Genomic DNA, 20,890 nt, shown 5'->3' on the forward strand with positions numbered 1-20,890 from the left:
CAGTGCTCCTGAGGCCTGGAAAAGCTGAGAAGCCCTGTTTGTCACCCAAGAGGGGCCACCACATCCCCAGGTCTGGCTGGCACATCTCCCATTTTGCCCACAACCCGTTTCAGTTTCAGCAAGAGGGACAACGATGCCATCCTAGGACACAATGGGACATCAGCTCTGGTTTAAGGGTTGAAAGCGCAGGTAGGAAAACCCGCAGGAACGCTCCTCTCCTTTGGTTTGCACCCACAAAGCAGCTGCTGGCCACATCGGCTTCCCTGTGTTCACCCTAATCATGGAATCACGCAATCCCAGGTTGGAAGGGACCTCAAGGATCATCTGGTCCAACCTCTCTTGATAAACTCTGTTCTTCTTTTCCGCACAATAAATCATTATTAAAAATCCATACTATCAGTTATTCAGGGCAATAGAAACAAAGACTGACTCCAAAGGGGAGATTAATTTGTTCAAAGACAGATTTCTATCACAAATTCATATTGGAGCTTGGGGTTCTAACACTAACCCTAAAGCTAAGCCTAACCCTAGACATATTCTGAGTCTCAGCCCAGCAGCCCTAGTCCTGGCCCAGATTAAACAATTATCAGAGACAATATTTTATGCAACCTATACCCTCTTTTGGCAGACTTATTTCAACTCTACTCCAAATAGTAAGCTTGGCTTTAACTCTTATTCTGTACTCCTACTGTAAACCTAATCCTAACTTAAATCTTTATATGGGCTGAAAATGAAAATTACAGTCCTGGTCCTATCCCCGCTGATAAATGTATCATGGGATGATTTGATTTGGTAGCCTACCCCGTCCTTTGGCAGCCCCTTCGCAGCCCACACCTCGAACCTTAGAGCTAGGGATTGTTTTCTTGGGCTAAATCTCAGCAAAGCGCAAGTTTTCGGGGGCCAAAGACAAATCACTGAGTGTCTGTTGTGTATGTACATGTATTAAAACATGTATATGCAGAAACAGCGGCAGGGAGGTTGGAACCGGATGATCTTTAAGGTTCCTTCCAACCCAAACCATTCTATGAGTCTATGACCGCTCTTCCTTGATGGCCAAGCAAGAAATCTGCGCTGTGCCCCTTGGAAAGCCGTCCCCGTCCTCCTGGAATGGCAGAAATAAAGAAGAAAGAAGAGGTAGGTCGCGCCGCCTCACTGAAATTTCATTAAGACGTTCAGACCCAATGTCCAAGCAAAGAGGCTGATGATGACGCCTTGCCTTCTTCTTCGGAGCCATTTCCAGCGTCGCCGCAGCACTCTCACTTTATTTTGTACATCTGTAACGGCGTACGGGTAGCGCGGTGTCTCCGAGAGGCCCTTCAGCTCGCTATTGAACTGATAAATTCACTGTATTACTTTACACAAATCAATACTCCAGCAGTTATCAGAGGTTGATGTGACCGAAATTGGTTTCAGCCAATTTGTGAGCGTAATAAATGTCCATTTATCAAATCAATTCATTCGAGCGGCGCTTCTCAGGCCGCCCGGGCTCGGGGTACCGCGGGGTGATGCCTCCAGGTCCGGACCTGCCGTGGGATCATTCTCATCCATTCTGGTGCTGCCGTGTCCTCCAGGAAGGTGCCAGCGGGCTCAGGATCATTCTGGGATGGGGAAGAAGATGAACGCCCAACTAGACCCAAGCCCTTCCCTTGCAAAGCCTGACCTGATTGTAGGAAACAAGTGCAACACGCACTGAAATATAGAACTTGTAAAGGATCCGATCTTGCCCAAAATAAACCCAGTTTCCTGCGGACCAGGGTAGGATGATGCTCCTGCTCACCCATTTGCCTTCAGCTTTGCAACGCCAACTGATTTCAACATCATCACTGCTCAGCGTGTGGGAAATCGGTCACTTTCTAATTACAAAGTAGATTTTCTGCGCTACCTTTATCCAAAATCTCTGCTTTAGGAATAAACAAAACTTTCCCTTCCTCCCTCCTTATTCAGCTTTGGGAAGAGTCAGAACAAACTACTTCAACCCAAAAAGGGTATAGAAATCAGCAGTGGAAGGTGGCGGGTTTGGAACCCTTTGCCTCTTAAGCGACCACGACGGTGAATGCTATGTCTCTATATACAAGAGATATTATTTCTCTGGCCTAATATTTAGGATATGAGGTCACAAACCAAAACTATATCCTTTGCAAAAACGCCTTCCTTTGGTTTATAACCTCAACCTTTCTGTCGATCCCGCTGCTTCGCCCTGCGCCTCTGCACCTCCGAGTGAAACGGCAAACGAGACCTAACGAGGTTCCGAGCGCACTGATTTCTGAGAGTGCACTAGAAACGCAATCGAGCCTTTGAGCCGTTCATTTGCATGAACCGGTTGCGGCGTCCCGGCTGCCGTTAGCTCCTGGGATGGCAGCAATGAGCCGTCTGTGTCTTTCTGATGTGTTACGAGCCGGAGTATTTAATGTGGATTTTGTTAGAATAAAATAAAGGTCTACGGAGGGAGAGCGTCGTCCGGCTCTCCCGCTGGGAGGAATCCCACGCCCTGTTACGATGGATTCATCGCCGTCCCGCAGCGTCCGTGTAGCAGAAAATTGAGCAGCGTGGCTCGCAGATATCCCGTGGAGACGGCCGGGGAGGTTTTGTCCCTTTGCGGTAGAGATGTCACCGTGTTGGTGCTGTGACACCGGCCAGTCCCCTGCAAACATCCCCACCACCCCGCACCCGCGCGGCAAACCCCCGAGAGCACGTTCCCTTTGTATTCCGGGCTCGAGCCCCTCTGGAGAGTGTTTGGATCATGCACCGAGTGACGGATTAAATCAGATTATTCAATTAAGGCGGCGGTTATAAATTAAACATAGCGGTTAAGCTGGGTGAAGCTGGAGACGCGGTGTGCGGCGAGGCTGCCGGCCAGCAAAGCGCCAAACAGGAGGCACGTGGAGTCCACGAAGTAGCTGCAAAACCAGCCGGGAATCAAAGAAATAACGAAAACAGCTTGAAAGAAGAAGAAAAAAAAGAAAGAAAATAACAAAAACAGGGCAGAGGGAAGAGGGGGAGGAGGGGATGGAGATGTTCCCGCTACCTTTTGGTCTGATATCCTGAGGCTGCCGGGGTATCAAGCGCATTCCCTCTAATTCAATAAGAGAAACCTCCATAAAGGCAGCGACTTTAATGTGCAGAACCACCACCTGTGTCAGGAACAGGCACTGCCCATTAATCACAGCTTCCCAATTAGCGGGGCCGGCTGCCCCCAGGCACAGCCGCTCAACAAACACAGAGGGGCTGGTGTGTTCGCAGGGTCGGGGGGAGCTGGAGCTTCCACATCGCACAGGACTCGTCTTTGTTAACTAAACCGCCATGGGTTTTGTATTCATGACCGCGCGTTGCTCGCGGTTTTGCCTTGGTTTGCTCTTACCTCCCCGTCCCATTTTCAGGCACTAAACTGGGATGCAGGGGTGGTTCGAGGAGTTATTAATGGAACAGGAGCAGAGGAAACGGCCTCAAGTTGTGCCAGGGGAGGCTGAGGTTGGATCTGGGAACAATTTCTTCCCCAAAGGGCTGTGGGGCATTGGAACAGGCTGCCCAGGGCAGTGCTGGAGTCACCATCCCTGGAGGGTTGGACAGACGCTTTTCCAACCCAAATGATTTGACGATTCAATGATCCAGCGGCTTTCAGGCTTTGGATGGACAAATCCAACCCAGCCCAGCTTGCTGGAGCCTTGATTTCCTTACAGACGTTTAACACCCCGCGTGAAATAAACCGCTCCTGAGTTTTGCGAGGCTGCCCCGAGCTCCTGGCACCAACTGAACCACCTCGCACAACCCACCGGGACCCCTCGCTTCTCTTCTTCTCCCCGTGGATGCTTTGTTCGGGGCTGTGTGCTCCATCACGTGCGAGGATGGAGCTTGGCTGGTGCCTCTGGTGAGGGACAAATCACAGAATGGTTTGGGTTGAAGGGACCTTCAAAGCTCATCCAGTGCAAGCATCTTCGCCCAGATCAGCGAAACACAGATATTGGTCCTTAGGAGGGACAGGGGTGGTCGGGATCTGGGTGAGCTGAGCTGGGCTTTGGGCAGGACCAGCATGACCCACAGGCTCAGGCTTTACAAAGCTGCCAGAACCGGGGTGGTATAGCAACAAAAATAGGTTTTCAGCGTGAGATAATAGCATTTCCAGGCAGAAATCATCCCCCTCTGCTCCACAGATGCCCAACACCCTTCGGATTCAAAGTGCCTAATTGATTAACATAACGAAGTTACGCTCACAGCGACTGTCTGTGCTCATCTGAAATGTGCGGGTGCTGTTTGGGCTCCGTGTGCCTAAAAGCTGATCTGTTCTTCTCCCCCAGCTCCATCCTGCGGGCTGACCAAACCCACTCAAACCTTGCTGTGCGGTTCCTCGTTGTACGGTTCCATCCCAGCCACCAGAGGCCAGGCTCCTCATTTATTCCCTGTGCTTATTGAATTAATTGGGGTTTTTTTAAGCTGTGAAAAACTTATAATGTGATGTGCAGGAAAAACAAACCCTCCAGAGAAAGGCCCCAGAACTCTCGTTTGAAGACGCGGTTTTGGTAGATCCAGAAAAGGAAATATTAACTAACAAAACACTCCGGACTTGGAGTTTTTGCAATGGGTGCGCAGACATAACCAAATCTATCAAATTTTACCACAGACAAATAAGGAGGATTTCCAGAGAGAAAATAATAGAAGCAACGTGCTCGGAAGTGCGGGTTCTTGAGGAGGTGAATGGTTGGACTCGATCTTGAGGGTCTTCTCCAACCAAAATGATTCTGTGATTCTATAAACTGCAGCTGCCCCAGCAGCCAACGCTTCATTTGACACAAGAACCAGAGCTATCGGGAGGCAGATTTGAAATGAAGAAAAAGGTCTGTTTCTTCACTAACTACGCAGCTCCTGGCAAAGGGTGGTGCAGAGTCTGGAGGTTACAGGGGATCCAAGGGAAACGTGGACAAATTCGTGGCAGAAAAATAATAGAATCATGGAATAGTTTGTGTTGAAGGGACCTTAAAGCTCCCCCAGTGCCACCCCTGCCATGACAGGGACATCTTCACCAGCTCAGGTTGCTCAGAGCCCCGTCCAGCCTGGCCTGGGATGTCTCCAGGGATGGTTCATCCACCACCTCTCTGGGATAGAGAACAGATCCCCAAATCAGCCCATGCGCAAGCAGCTTTCGTGCAGAAAGCCGCGCAAAAACCGCTCCTGAATTATTACTGAGCGATATTCTTCAAACAACTGAGTTTGTCATAAGGAAGCGGAAGACACAGGAGGGCAGAGCGGGTCCTACCTGCTCCCACGGTGGCGATGGCGCTCTCCTGGCCGATGATGTGCTCCTTGAGCCGTTGTTCCAGGGGAAATCTCCGGCGTTCCTCCACCTCCCTCCTGCGCTGCTCCTCCTGGAACTGTGGGATGCGAGAAAACATTGGGAACGGAGGTTTTGAAACATAAAGCTTCGCCTATTTGATCTGTATTTGTCTCCCCACCCTCCGCACATCTCAAAGACTCCAACAAGATGCCGCAGGGATGGACGAGCATGGGGGAGGTCAAGGACCATCGCTTTGCGGACAAACCTGCAGCAGGTGCCACGGCGCTGGAAAAAAGCTCTTTATTCCTTTAAATGCTACATCGCACATAGTAAATTTAGAATGTCTGCATGAGCTCGTTGCAAACGTGCTTCGCGTTTAGGGGAAGGTGGAATCTGAACTACTTAGGTTTTCAACAGCTTTATTGCATTAGAATGAAAAGCTGTAAGGGTCTTAAACCATCAAACTGATGTCAGCAAGATGTCCGATACGGCACCAACCACAGAAAGAACTTCTTTCTAAAATACCTTACCAAAAATCCATCTCACAGGGCCGTGATTTTCTAGTCGCAAAGAAACACTACGATCATCTACTTCATTCAGGACATTTGCTCTTTTCAACCTCCAGCCCCTGAGGAATCAGGGCCTTTGAGAGCCAGGGACTGACGCATCGTTCCCACTCAGATTATTCAGTGCCAGGGTTGGGTTAAGAGTTGGGCTTGATGATCTTGAGGGTCTTTTCCAACCAAAATGATTCTGTGATTCTACGATTCGTGGGAGCTGAGGGCTGAGATAGGGCAGAGAGGGGTTTACAGAGACACGAGCGCATCTCTGAGATGCTCGAGGATGGGATACAGGCAGAACCTCAAAGTGGGAGCGGGTCTTACAGCGCAGTGACCTTCTGGGGGAAAGAGGATAAATCCAGCCCCTGCTCATCTTCAGAAAATGCTGCAAAACTTTCTGCTGAGCACCTTTCCCCAGGGCTCAGCACAGGACACACATGGAGCTGCTGGAGAGGGGCCAGAGGAGCCCCAGGAATGATGCGAGGCTGGAACAGCTCTGCTGGGGACAGGTGAGAGAGTTGGGGTGTTCAGCTGGAGAACAGAAGCTCCAGGAGACCTTAGTGCGGCCTTTCCGGGGTTAAAAGGGGTCGAGAAGAAAGACGGTGACAGACTTTTGAGCAGGGCCTGTTGTGATAGGACAAGTGCTGATGGTTTTAAACTAAAAGAGGGAGATTCAGGTCAGACATGAGAAGGAAATTGTTGCCCTGAGGGTGGTGAGAGCCTGGCCCAGGTTGGGCAGAGAGGTGGTGGCTGAACCATCCCTGGAGACATCCCAGGCCAGGCTGGACGGGGCTCTGAGCAACCTGAGCTGGTGAAGATGTCCCTGCTCATGGCAGGGGTGGCACTGGGGGACCTTTGAACGTCCCTTCACCCCAAACCATTCTATGATCTCAAGCAGAGTTTGACAATCTCACCAGTGAAACCACCGCTCTGGAAACAACCATCCCACAAAGCCAGACTTAGCTAAGGACGGACCATAAGGAGCCCACAGGGCATGCAGAGTGAGTAATATAACACCCATAATTGGTTCTCATCATTCAATCCACCTTCCCGAGGGGGAAACACCTCTAACAACACCAGAAAGGAGCCGCAGAAGCTGCAGCAGGATCCTGGATGAACCGCTCGCTCGTGTTTCCTAGGCTGGCACTGACTGTGACAGAAGTTAAACAACACATTAATAGCGAACAATCCGATTTTGGCTGGTGCTGTGAGTCTCGTGTGTAACAGCAAGATGCCGTCAGCCCCCACGTGGAGCAATAACCTCCCCGGGGGTTCCAGTGAACGGCACCGCGGGACGGACACCGGCATGTCCGTGGTGACACCCCCGGGCTCCACGTACGCTCAGGCGCTGCTCTCGCCATGTATCTGTGTTCTGGACAGACCCGTCCTCCCATGTGCAATGTCCTGTGGTGCCACCAGCCCCGAGGGACCCACACTGAGCAGGACACACCGGAACGAGGAAAAGCCACCCAAAAAGCAGGTTTTAGATCAGTCTGGGATATGACCTCCAAAAAAACGTATTTCAAGGGAGGCTACAAATATGGACACTCCCTTTGCACAAGGAGTCCCGTGGAAAAGCTGAGGGGCAACAGACACAAGTTACTCCAAGGGAAATTCCGATGGGACACAAGAGGGAAATGTTTCCTGATCAGCCATTGGAACCATCTCCCCAGGGTTGGGTTTCCCAGCACTGGAGACGTTCAAGATTCAGATGGACGAGGGGCTGGGCCAGCTCATCCAGACCGGGCTTGTGCCAAGAAACGTTGGACTAAGGATCCTTGTGGTCCATTCAACCTGGTGTTCTATGATTTTGTGAGTCTGTGATTATAGAATCGTAAGTCTAGAGAATAATTTTGGTTGGAAAAGCCTCTCAAGATCATCGAGTCCAACCGTTCCCCACATCAGCACTGCCCCATGTCCTGAGAACCTCATGTCCGTCTGTCCAGCCCTCCAGGGATGGTGACTCCAGCACTGCCCTGGGCAGCCTGTTCCAATGCCCCACAGCCCTTTGGGGAAGAAATTGTTCCCCACATCCAACCTCAACCTCCCCTGGTGCAACTTGAGGACCTTTCCTCTGCTCCTGGCGCTTGTTCCTGGGGAGCAGAGCCCGACCCCCCTGGCTCCAAGCTCCTTTCAGGCAGTTCAGAGATCAGAAGGTCTCCCCTCAGCTCCTGTTCTCCAGGCAATCTGGTGAGCGGCTCTTCCATGGGCAAACACTGTCCTGAGGTGATTCTTGTGGGTTTACAGAGAGCACGAAATCAGCTTCCACTGCAAGGCTGCTCTGCCCCAACTCTACGTACAGGGTTGTGTGTGACTTAACAAACGGACACTTCGTAAACAACCAAAACAGGAATTTTTCTCATAAAATATGCTTAATCCAACAACCTGAGGATGTTCAGTTGGATCATAGAATCACAGAACAGTTGGGTTGAAGGGACCTTAAAGCTCCCCCGGTGCCACCCCTGCCATGACAGGGACATCTTCACCAGCTCAGGTTGCTCAGAGCCCCGTCCAGCCTGGCCTGGGATGTCTCCAGGGATGGTTCATCCACCACCTCTCTGCCCAACCTGGGCCAGGCTCTCACCACCCTCAGGGACAACAATTTCCTCCTCATGTCTAGAATGCTTGTTTGCTTCAGAAGGTCCATCAAAGATGATTCAACATGATGACGGGGACATGAGCTCCGGTCCAGGATGTTCTCACTCCACTGCTTCCCAGAGAATCTGGGGAAAGGGCAATTGAGTGCTCATCCTGGCTGAAATCCTCCTTAAAAATCCTCTGGCAGCCACTCATGGAGACAGGAGAGACCAGTGGATGGATCCAACTGGGCCCAGTACACCGGGGCAAACAGGATTTGAACAGCAAAGAAAGACCTGAAGAGCTGAGATTAATCTTGGGGCTGCCTCCCTTCCAGTTACAGACAGAAGACGCCAGTTTCAATGGTTTCTCCCTTCCTTTCAGCCCTAGATACACGACAGCTTATTTAAATCTCAGCAGAGTGTTCAGTAACGCGAACCAGACCTGAAGTCCTAAACACCAGGCAAGCGCGGTCTAATGCAGGGAAAGCACACACAGAATTCTGGGGTTTATTTCAAAAGAATAAAGGAAATCAAAATAAATTAAAAATACATATGAAAACTCCTTGTTATTCTGTCACAAGGATATGTAAATAAAATCTATGGGATGTGCCCATCTAGTAATAGCTCTGCCAATTCATTCTCTGGCGGTGATTAAAATGAGCAATAAATTGTCAAAGACTCTCGGTGGAACGCGGATGTGGGGTGGATGTTACCCCGGGAGCGCCGCGCGCCCCCCGGCTGAATATTCATCACGAGCTGCCTGATGTTTTATATACAAGTACAATCATTTTCATCAGGAACATCTCCTCAGATATATTTCCTTTCTCTCCTCCGTCTATTAGTTAAGCAGAAAAACCGACGCAGCTCTTTCCAACGGTTTGGGGCAGGTTTCCTTGCCAAGGACGGACTCCAGAGACCATTTACCCGGAGGATAATTCCCCCTCACCTCCTTCTTGTAAAGATTTTAAGTATTTTATTCTCAACTTTTCTTCTTTAAATCTTGTTTTGGGAGCTGCTGGGTGGAGTGTTGATGTGCTGGAGGGTGGGAAGGGTCCACAGAGGGATCTGGATCGATGAGCTGAGGCCAATTGTCTGAGGCTCCACAAGGCCAAGTGCCGGGTCCTGCGCTTGGGTCACAACAACCCCATGAACGCTGCAGCTGGGGAACAGCGGCTGGAAAAGGTCCTGGGGGTGTTGATGGCAGCGGCTGAACATGAGCCAGAGTGTGCCCAGGGGCCAAGAGGCCACAGCATCCTGGCTGGGACCAGCACTGGGGTGGCCAGCAGGCCCAGGGCAGTGACCAAACCTGTGCTGGGACCTGGGGAGGCCAAACCGCCAACCCTGGGGGTGGTTTTGGGACCCTCATGCCAAGAAAGGCCTTGAGGTGCTGGAGCGAGTGGAGAGAAGGGAACGGAGCTGGTGAGGGGCTGGAGCACAAGTGTGATGGGAGCGGCTGAGGGACCTGGGGGGGTTCAGCTGGAGAACAGGAGCTGAGGGGAGACCTTCTGATCTCTGAACTGCCTGAAAGGAGCTTGGAGCCAGGGGGGTCGGGCTCTGCTCCCCAGGAACAAGCGCCAGGAGCAGAGGAAACGGCCTCAAGTTGCACCAGGGGAGGTTGAGGTTGGATGTGGGAACAATTTCTTCCCCAAAGGGCTGTGGGGCATTGGAACAGGCTGCCCAGGGCAGCACTTTCCATTGCCTGGTGGGTTTAATTCACAGTAACATCTACTAAATGTAGTAATTGCCACAGTTTTAATATGAAGAATTTCTTTTCCATAGGTTTTCTCTCATCTTTGCTGTGATGGGCCCTCAATAATTAGTCGCTCCTACTTGAAAAAGGATTCATAGTCAGAAATATTAAGTCCTTAACATCAGGCTGCAGGTCCCTCCCTAATAACCTGCATCTCTGTAACCAGCTCCTGAGGTTTTTCTTGGAGCTCCTATGGCAAACGTGGGTCTTTTCCCTCTTTAAAATACCTTAAAACATTGATTCACGAGCGTGACACAGTGCAGCGCAGCCCACGCGAGGGGACAGGGAGGCTGAAGGGACGCAATTTCACAAGCAGGGGGCAGAGATCGGTGCATTTTGCCTTAAATGAGTGTTGGTGAACACACGGATTCCAGGCACACAGCTTGATTTTCACACCTGGTTCTTCTTGAGTGTACTTGAGTGCAATATCAGGAAGTTTGCTGGTGACACCAAGCTGGGAGGAGTGGTGACACTGGAAGCTGTGCTGCCATCAGAGACCTGGACAGGCTGGAGAGTTGGGCAGGGAGAAATGGAATGAACTAGAACAAGGGCAAGTGTAGAGTCTTGGATCTGGGCAGGAACAACCCCAGGTTCCAGTGTAAGTTGGGGAAGGAGCTGTTGGAGAGCAGTGTAGGGGAAAGGGAGCTGGGGGTCCTGGGGACAGCAGGGTGAGCATGAGCCAGCACTGGGCCCTTGTGGCCAGGAAGCCAATGGTACCTGGGGTGGGTTAGAAGGGGGTGGTCAGTAGGTCAGAGAGGTTCTCCTGCCCCTCTGCTCTGCCCTGGGGAGACCACCCCTGGAATATTGTGTCCAGTTGTGGCCCCTCAGCTCCAGAAGGACAGGGAACTGCTGCAGAGAGTCCAGCGCAGCCACCAAGATGCTGAAGGGAGTGGAGCATCTCCCGTGTGAGGAAAGGCTGAGGGAGCTGGGGCTCTGGAGCTGGAGAAGAGGAGACTGAGGGGGGACTCATTCCTGGGGATCAATATGGAAAGGGGCAGTGTCAGGAGGATGGAGCCAGGCTCTTCTGGGTGACAACCAATGATAGGGCAAGGGACAATGGGTACAAACTGGAACACAGGAGGTTCCACTGAAAGAGGAGAAGAAACTTGTTCATGGTGAAGGTGGCAGAGCCTGGCCCAGGCTGCCCAGGGAGGCTGTGGAGTCTCCTTCTCTGCAGACATTCAAACCCGCCTGGACCCCTTCCTGTGGAACCTCAGCTGGGTGTTCCTGCTCCATGGGGGGATTGCACTGGATGAGCTTTCCAGGGCCCTTCAACCCCTGACATTCTGGGATTCTGTGATTCTTCAGAAAATACAGCAAAAACCACACCCTGATTTTAGTGTATTTTTGCCAAGAGGTTACAGAACGATATTACAGGTTCTGTGTAAGTCACCGAGAAGAAGGAATGTGAACGTGGAAGAGGACAGCACGCAGCTAAAAAGACTTCAGAAGTGTTTTTTTTCCCCTTATACATCCCGTCGTTAATTGATTTTTAAAAGCACGGAGTTGTGGGTGGGCTAAGGCATCCTGCATTGCACACCGGCTTTGCTTTAAACTGATCTTGTAGAGGGGAAAAAACCCCACAAAACAACCAGAACCTCGTGCTCACCTTCGCCTCCGACGCTCTCAGAAGTTTCATGACCTCCCCGTCGCGGGCGTAATCCAGGGGTGTGTGTCCCATTTCGTTCTTCTGCAGGGGGTTGGCACCTGATGGAGGAACAAATGAATAAGATCAGGGGGGCGAGGGTGCAGTTTTGGGGCAGAAAGAGCAGGAAACACAACTTGTGCCTCTTGTGCGAGCGCGTGTCCCCTCCTGACCTTTGCTCCGAGGGGTGTCGGGGTGACATAGGGACAATGTACAACCAGCGGCTCCGCGCGGGGGTGGCCAGGGAGGAAGAAAAGGAATTGTCACTGCTGACAAACGGCTTGGCAGGGAAAAGCTGCTGCGGGGGGACGAGACACGGTCACAAGGAGAAAATAGCGTTTCACAAAAGCAACCGCTCCACATCCTCATGTGGGATTGTTATGGGTTCAACTGGACAGGCTGCCCGGACTGTCCGTCCGTCCGCGCTGGAGATGGAGAGGGCTGTAGCCTCCTAAACAGCTGCCGCACTAAGGTGCAGGATGGAAATCACAGCCTTCTTTAGAATTTAATTAAAAATAAAAAGCTGAACGACACCAAAGACTGAACCGGAGGGAGGTGGGGACTCTCAGAAACAAACTCACACGGAGACTGGAACAGGGGGGCACTGGGGAACAGCCAGGGAAGCAGACAGGGTCTCAGCACGAATCTCTGGCTCTTGGCATCTGAGGAGATCGATCTCCAAGCAGAGAGACTCAGCACTAACGCTGCTGCGCTTGGTGACTCTATGACAGCTTGCTGTCACCAACCAGACACCCAGAGCTATGAGCATGAACCTTCAAACTGCCCTCAAACCCTTGGTGCTTGAATCACAAAATCATAGAATCATTTTGGTTGGAAGACCCTCAAACCCATCGAGTCCAACCGTTCCCCACCCCAGCACTGCCCCATGTCCTGAGAACCTCATGTCCGTCTGTCCAGCCCTCCAGGGATGGTGACTCCAGCACTGCCCTGGGCAACCTGTTCCAATGCCCCACAGCCCTTTGGGGAAGAAACTGTTCCCCACATCCAACCTCAACCTCCCCTGGTGCAACCTGAGGCCGCTTCACAGAATCCCAGAATGTGAGGGGTTGAAGGGCCCTGGAAAGCTCATCCAGTGCAATCCCCCATGGAGCAGGAACACCCAGCTGAGGTTCCACAGGAAGGGGTCCAGGCGGGTTTGAATGTCTGCAGAGAAGGAGACTCCACAACCTCCCTGGGCAGTCTGGACCAGGCTCTGACACCCTCACCAGGAACAAGTTTCTTCTCATATTCAAGTGGAACATCCTGTGCTCCAATTTGAACCCATTGCTCCTCATCCTATCACTGTTTGTCACCCAGAAGAGCCTGGCTCCATCCTCCTGACACTCCCCCTTTCCATCTTGATCCCCATGAATGAGTACCCCCTCAGTCTCCTCTTCTCCAAGCTCCAGAGCCCCAGCTCCCTCACCCTTTCTTCACACGGGAGATGTTCCACTCCATCATTTTTGTGACTCCTCTCATCCTGGGGCTTGTTCCTTGGGAGAAGAGACTGACCACGACTTGCTCCAATCTCCCAATTTCAGACTAGATACAAGGAGAAATTGTTGCCCTGAGGGTGGTGAGAGCCTGGCCCAGGTTGGCCAGAGAGGTGGTGGCTGAACCATCCCTGGAGACATCCCAGGCCAGGCTGGACGGGGCTCTGAGCAACCTGAGCTGGTGAAGATGTCCCTGTCATGGCAGGGGTGGCACTGGGGGAGCTGGGAAGGTCCCTTCACCCCAAACCGTCCTGTGGTTCCATGACCTTCCACCCCGCTGGAAACACGGCAGCGCAGGGGGTACCTGGGCACCCACAAACGAGGCTGCGCCTTCGGCTCCTCCAGCGCGGAGCACCAGGAGAGCTGAATAAAAACGAGCAGCAATCATAATATATGAAAAAAACAGATAAAAAAAGTGCGAGGGCTCCTGTCGAGCGGAGCCGGCGAGATGAGCCATTTCTAAGCATTGGCATCGGGGATCTATATTTGCTTACAGAATGAAAAATGTGCTCCATAAACATCCGACACAGAGTAATTTCTATTGCGAGCCTTGTCATTGCAAATAAAGAATATGATCGAGACAGGTGAGATTATATAGTGCCGAGACCGGCCACTCAATATCTTTTAAAGAGACAGTGCTCCCATGTCTTCCCCCCCTCCAAAAATAACCCAAGGGGGGGACAAGTTTTCTGCCTCCTCCAAATGATGAGATCCTCGAGGCACGGCCTCTTCTCATTTCAGATGAAGGCTGAGGGTTGGTTTGTTTGGTTTCTTTCCCCAGGATCTATCAATAATGGCTCTCCAATATTGGCCTAATCCCCCTGTTAATGGCTTTGACGACTTGACTAATTGCTGCAATAATTGATAGAACCCGACTCCCTCCGACTGGTCGATTCCAACCTCGGCAATAAAATATTACGCCGCAATAAATAACCGTGTCACTTTACTCGTTAAGAGAAGGTAGAAGCGGCGAGAGGTTCGTTCCGCGCCCCGGCCTGACCCCCCTTCCCCATCCCCTGCCCTCTCCCACCCCGGCAGCTGGTTCTGCCGAGGGGACACCAACCTTGGGAGACTTAATAGAAGGCCATTTGTCACCTCCCACTCGCTGTCTGTAGCCGGAGATGGACACCTGGGCGACACCTCGGGCTGTGCGAGTCCGTCGCCTCCTCCCCTGCTCATATTAGGAGGCCCCGGCTTATGATATTTGATAAATAGCGGGTTGGTTCAGGCCCAGCATCCGCGCGGCGTGGCGGCGCCGGAGCAGCTGCAGAAGGTCACTCATTGGGGAAATATGTTTCTGTCAGCCGTATCGAAAAAAGTTTAGGAGAGTGACAGGCCTCAATTTTTCAAATTTTATTAACTCCATCCTCTTAACAATTTGTCTTGAGATTCCTTCGGATTCGGGATAAGCTGTCAATAGAGCCGCGCGACGCGGCGGGCGCTGGTACCCGGGTCCTCCGCGGCTGGCGGGGGAGATGGGGATGGAGGAGGAGGGAGATGCAGGAGGATGATGATGGCAGGAGGGAGAGGAGGATGCCAGGGGCTCACAGAGGATGTCGGGGGTTTGCAGGGGATGCCGGGGCTCCCAGGATCTCCGTCCTCCACCACGGCCTGTGCTGAAGCGCAAAGGAGCCAGGATCTGGCTGATGTAGTGAAATATGGAGAGGGGCCTGAGGAGCCCCAGAAATGATGCGAGGCTGGAACAGCTCTGCTGGGGACAGGTTGAGAGAGCTGGGGTGTTCAGCTGGAGAAGAGAAGCTCCGGGGAGACCTTAGTGTGGCATTTCCAGACTTAAAAGGGGCCCATGAGCAAGATGGGGACAGATTTTTGAGCAGGGCCTGTTGTGACAGGACAAGGGGTGATGGTTTTAAACTAAAGAAGGGAGATTCAGGCCGGACATGAGGAAGAAATTGTTGCCCTGAGGGTGGTGAGAGCCTGGCCCATGTTGGGCAGAGAGGTGGTGGCTGAACCATCCCTGGAGACATCCCAGGCCAGGCTGGACGGGGCTCTGAGCAACCTGAGCTGGTGAAGATGTCCCTGCTCATGGCAGGGGTGGCACTGGGGGAGCTGGGAAGGTCCCTTCAACCCAAACCATTCTGTAATTCTACGTGCCTGTTGAAACAAGAACAAGCCCCACAGACAGGCAGACAGAACGGGGCTCACAGTGACCCGGATGGACACCCAGAGAGCTCCAGTTCTCGAGAGTCTGGCCACCGAGAGGTTTGGGAAAGCCCTGGGCACTGAGACAAGGAAAGGAGCAAAGTGCGAGGACCTCATTTCATAGAGCGAACAGATGCTGCGGAAGCTTCTGCATGGACTGCTGCTCTTGGGCATCCTTGAACGCAACTTCCAGCTGAGCCTTTCTTCACCTTGGCAAATCTCGGGTGCAGACGCCAGCACAGCTTCAGTCCCAGAAACACGTTCATCCCAATATAAAGCCACTTCCAGTCTCGCAGAAGCGGCGCTGGTAATGTCACACATCAGGTTGTCAGCCTGGGACTGATCTCGCCATCGTCCCGCTGCAGCAGTTTCACCATGAGGTCACTTCAGCGAGGGTTCCTCCAGAATTCATTGCTCATAGGATCACAGAATCATTTGGGTTGGAAAAGCCCCTCATGACCATCGAGTCCAATCGTTCCCTCACCCCTGGCACTGCCCCATGGCACTGAGAACCTTCTAAATCCCAGGAAGAGCCTGGAAATCCCCAAATCTACAGTGGGTTTGCTGATGAGGTGCTGGGGATGGGCACAGAGAGCGGCTGTTGTCCCGAACCACACAGACAAGCACAAATTGCACTTCAATGCATTTTCCATAGCAATTCCACCTCTCCGTGGCCCGTTCAAACACCAGGATGGGATTCACCAGGAGGACGCAGCCTGTACCACCTGCTGGGGATGACACGGCGTCATCAGCCATCAGCTTTGACAAGGAATGACATTATTATTGCTCCACATGGCTAGTTAAAGTAATATAAAAAGACTTCTGTCCTCCAGAGTCTTCGGTGATTGAATTAGCATGATCACCCCTTTTTCCAGGAACGTAAACCTGCTTTTAAATCGATAAAACACGTATTTCACAAGCAGCTCTTAGCATACAACGTTAATAGGCAAGTGGGCAGCCCCGCAGGTGATCCCACCGCCCTTCTGCTGTCTGATGCTTCAGTAAATATTGATATCAAATATTGATAACCCACATGGCAGGACGTGCTGGGCAACGACCTTCAGGCCTGGCTGGGGACTCGTCCCTGCTGCTGCAGCCAACGGAGCTTCGGGAGGGCCCAAATTTCAACGTGAACGTACGATGCGCCGGGAATATCCTCAAATCTCATCAAGGGAAGAGCCAGAGCAAAATTCTCAAAGACAAAACCGAGGGCATACGGATGGCAACACTCAGGATGGTTTAGCATCCTGCCCCTCTGCTCTTATTTGGTGGCTTTTGCGAATTACCCTAATTATGCTGGATATAATAGAGGAGATTAAACCAGCTCAGTGTAACGCACAAGCTGAGGGTCATTCTGCCTTTGGTCCCTCCAGTGAGACATTCGTCTCCATGGGAGTAAATGCTTGAGGGCAACGTGTGGTTCAAAGATCACAGAATAGTGTGTGTGACCTTCCCAGCTCCCCCAGTGCCACCCCTGCCATGACAGGGACATCTTCACCAGCTCAGGTTGCTCAGAGCCTGTCCAGCCTGGCCTGGGATGTCTCCAGGGATGGTTCAGCCACCACCTCTCTGCCCAACCTGGGCCAGGCTCTCACCACCCTCAGGGCAACAATTTCTTCCTCATGTCTGACCTGAATCTCCCTCCTTTAGTTTAAAATCATCACCCCTTGTCCTATGGCAACAGGCCCTGCTCAAAAGTCTGTCCCTATCTTTCCTATGGGCCCCTTTGAATCACAGGATCCCAGGATGTCAGGGGTTGAAGGGACCTGGAAAGCTCATCCAGTGCAATCCCCCCATGGAGCAGGAACACCCAGCTGAGGTTCCACAGGAAGGTGTCCAGGCGGGTTTGAATGTCTGCACAGAAGGAGACTCCACAACCTCCCTGGGCAGCCTGGGCCAGGCTCTGACACCCTCACCAGGAACAAGTTTCTTCTCAAATTTAAGTCGAACCTCCTGTGTTCCTGTTTGAACCCATTGCCCCTTGTCCTATCATTAGTTGTCACCCAGAAGAGCCTGGCTCCATCCTCCTGACACTGCCCCTTTCCATATTGATCCCCATGAATGAGTCACCCCTCAGTCTCCTCTTCCCCAGCTCCAGAGCCCCAGCTCCCTCAGCCTTTCCTCACACGGGAGATGCTCCACTCCCTTCAGCATCTTGGTGGCTGCGCTGGACTCTCTGCAGCAGTTCCCTGTCCTTCTGGAGCTGAGGGCCCAAAGTCCGGAAAGGCCGCACTAAGGTCTCCCCGGAGCTTCTCTTCTCCAGCTGAACACCCCAGCTCTCTCAGCCTGTCCTCCCAGCAGAGCTGTTCCAGCCTCGCATCATTCCTGGGTCTCCTCTGGCCCCTCTCCAGCAGCTCCATGTGTGGCTCTGGGTGAGTTTTAAGGTCCCTTCAACCCAGTAAATGTCCTATGATTCTCCGAAAGAACCTTCCTCAGCCCACGAACTCCACCAGGAGAAGCAGAGATGCAGATGAAGATGGTTCTGAAATGCCATTCCCCCCATCTCTTCCCAAAAAGAAGACTCTCAGCATGAGTTTTCCAGCATTAGTTCTTGTCCTGCCTCTCCTTCCCAAAATCCCTCTCATTCTCTACCTGTGTCCCCGTTAATCCAGCCCAGAACCAGCTCATTTTGGTGCTTCTCCCGCTCAGAAGCTCCAGTGTCCAAGGGTCAACACCGCCCTGTGCTGCTCTCCCAACCTGCACAACTTTGCACTTGGTGCCATTAACCATTAAAAACACATCTTTTTCCAACCAACCACGCGGGCAACTCGTCCATCTCGAGAGGTTGTTCTCAATATATTTACGTACTCGTTATTATGGCTGTGAACAGTTTGTAATACATTTTAACATATACATGATGAGAGATGGCACCTCTGATTTTCTGTGCTGAAAGTTGAGAAACTGTGTTTAAACAGTCAGAACCGTGGAACCGAGACCTCGAAGCAATGGCGAATATTGCAGATAGTGAATAATATCGTAAGGGTGTCGTTACAACATGATACTCGCTCCTTTTCAGGGCGTCTGTGTGTCAGCCTGAGGCTGTGATTAGAGCGGCTCGTTTCGGAGCCGCTGTGTCATCAGGAGCTTTTAACGCTATGTTTACAACAAAAGGAAAGGCGACCACAAAAATGAGCTGGTAATTATCACATACGCTCATTTTCGTGTTCTGTGTACAGCAGACAGACTGCAGTACTGGTCTTAGCATTAGTTTTGGGCTCCGTTTTGCCTTTTTCTGGCCCTCAAGACCATTCGTACGAATGACGGTGCAGCCAAAGCAGAACTGAGAGGCCTGTGAAGAGAAACGCCGTGAATCGCACAGCCTGGTGGCTTCTTACCCAGCCGAAGCACTGAAAATACGGTTGTTTTGCAGCGCTCTAAGCTTTATTTTTCATTATACCAACCGCTGTGCAGTTACAAGGTGGTCTCCATCTCCAAGATGTGTTTGAATCGTGCAATGTGTGAGTTGGAAGCTCCTGTTTCTGGAGCAGAGTCTACAGAGAGATCTTCTCAACCAGAAACATCCAGGGTTGCTGAGATGAAGGTCGGACGCTGCCAAGGGCAGGGAAGAAAGGGCAAGGAGAGGCAAAGAGAGGCTCCCAAACCTCGCTGAGAACAAATCTGTGCGTGATTCTGACAGGCGGTCAAGTCCAAAATTAGGATGTGCGAACTGGAAGGGAGGTGTCAGAGACTGATAATTATAGACACATAGAATCAGAGAATCATTTTGGTTGGAAAAGACCTTCAAGATTGAGCCCAACCATTCCCCACCCCTGTCCCTGCCCCATGTCCTGAGAACCTCATGTCCGTCTGTCCAGCCCTCCAGGGATGGTGACTCCAGCACTGCCCTGGGCAGCCTGTTCCAATGCCCCACAGCCCTTTGGGGAAGGAATTGTTCCCACATCCAACCTCAACCTCCCCTGGCGCAACTTGAGGCCGTTTCCTCTGCTCCTGGCGCTTGTTCCTTGGGACATGAGTCCTAACAACTTATGATCCCCCAAATCAGCTCCTGTGGTTGGATAAACTCATTTTAGATCATCGCTCTTTACACGGAGGCCACACTCCAGAAATCCAAATAATCCTGCATCCTACTGCAAAGCAGAGCAGGTCACATTTATTCCCTACATAATGTAGGGAAAAGGATTGCGAGAGATGCAGAAAACCAGCACCGCATGTACCGCTCCAACGCAGACGTGACGATGAGGATGAAGAAGAGGAGCCAACATTAGCTAAATCTGAGCCCAAACTGAGCTCAGCTTGCAGAGGTGGTTCAACTCAAACTGCTTTCAAAAAGCATCTTCGATGGAGTTTGTGGGTCCCTTCCAGCCCAGGACATCCTGTGATTCTATGATCTCCAGGGATGCAGCGGAAGGACCAGAGCTCGGAAAGGCTTGGGCAATTTCGACTCCATTTTTGGGCTCAGAAACACCTTTTTTCTTTGCTGTGCCTTTTAAAACAGGTTGACCTACCTGCTCCCTTCAATCTTGCTTTACAGTAACGTGAGCGCAACTTCTTTTATGCCCGCTTGTCACCTGGGCGGGAAAACAATCCTCCTAATGCTCATTTTTAAGGTAACAGCATGGGAAGGGAAACGAAAGAATCCTCTTCTCTATATATCTACACGTGCGCAGAGCTATTAAATTCATGACAAACATCATGTCACCGTGGAGTTTTGTACCCAGAAACACTTCAAAAGGGATCTATTTGCTCCCCTGCCCTGTGGGGAAAACTATTCTTAAGCACTTTGACACGGGACATAAATGAGCTTGCACTTATAGGCTTATTGCCCTCGCCACGCGGGGATGTGAGGCGCTGCGCCATGATGGGTTTTAAATCCCGGTCTCGCAGGGTTTTAATTACTGCTCTGGCACGGCTGGGAGTGGAACTTGCTGCCGTCGGACCGAGGAGGTCGATACGCCGGCCCAGAACATATTGAGCCCCGGCGCTTGCAGACTCTATTGCGCTATTTAATCATCTTTTGCAAAATTTACAGTGCAGCAGGAGGGATCGATACTGAATTTATCACGGTGCTTTGTAAATATGAGCACGGAGAGGTAGAGAAGGTTGAGGGTTGGTCTGGGATGGATGCGTCGGAGTAAAACTCCAGGATGAGTGATCCCCCCAAAAACACCGAGCCTGACGCCCTCGGGGTGCGGACGGGCTTGGTGTGCCCCGAGGTGATGGATAAACCCAGCGTGTTCCCCCCGAAATCATGACCTGGTTGAAAAGGCAGCAGGGATGTTCCCCAGGCATCAGCATTGACTGCGTTGTCACGGTTTAACCTCAGCCACTGATCGCAACCACGATAGACCCTGGATCACCGCCCCCCACCCCAAAATAGGGCAGGGAATGAAAGCGAAGGGAGGAATTTGTGGGTTGAGATAAGCACAGATCAGTAAAATAACAAAAGAATATAAATACACTACTATATAGGAAATGG

At 51.7% G+C, this 20,890-nt stretch overlaps 1 protein-coding gene across 2 annotated transcripts in view; it reads right to left on the bottom strand.

Annotated features, from left to right (window-relative positions):
- CLPB (ClpB family mitochondrial disaggregase) overlaps positions 1-20,890 on the bottom strand; it is an 84,015-nt gene that overhangs the window by 23,853 nt on the left and 39,272 nt on the right. For both annotated transcript variants that reach the window (XM_071811587.1, XM_065835084.2), the window contains exons 6-7: positions 11,765-11,862; positions 5,249-5,363 (exon numbers count right to left, since the gene is read on the bottom strand). In XM_071811587.1, coding sequence (XP_071667688.1) covers positions 5,249-5,363; positions 11,765-11,862 — 213 coding nt within the window. The remainder of the gene's footprint in view (positions 1-5,248; positions 5,364-11,764; positions 11,863-20,890) is intronic.

This window comes from Patagioenas fasciata, chromosome 1, assembly GCF_037038585.1.
Source record: "Patagioenas fasciata isolate bPatFas1 chromosome 1, bPatFas1.hap1, whole genome shotgun sequence".
NCBI lineage: Eukaryota > Metazoa > Chordata > Aves > Columbiformes > Columbidae > Patagioenas > Patagioenas fasciata.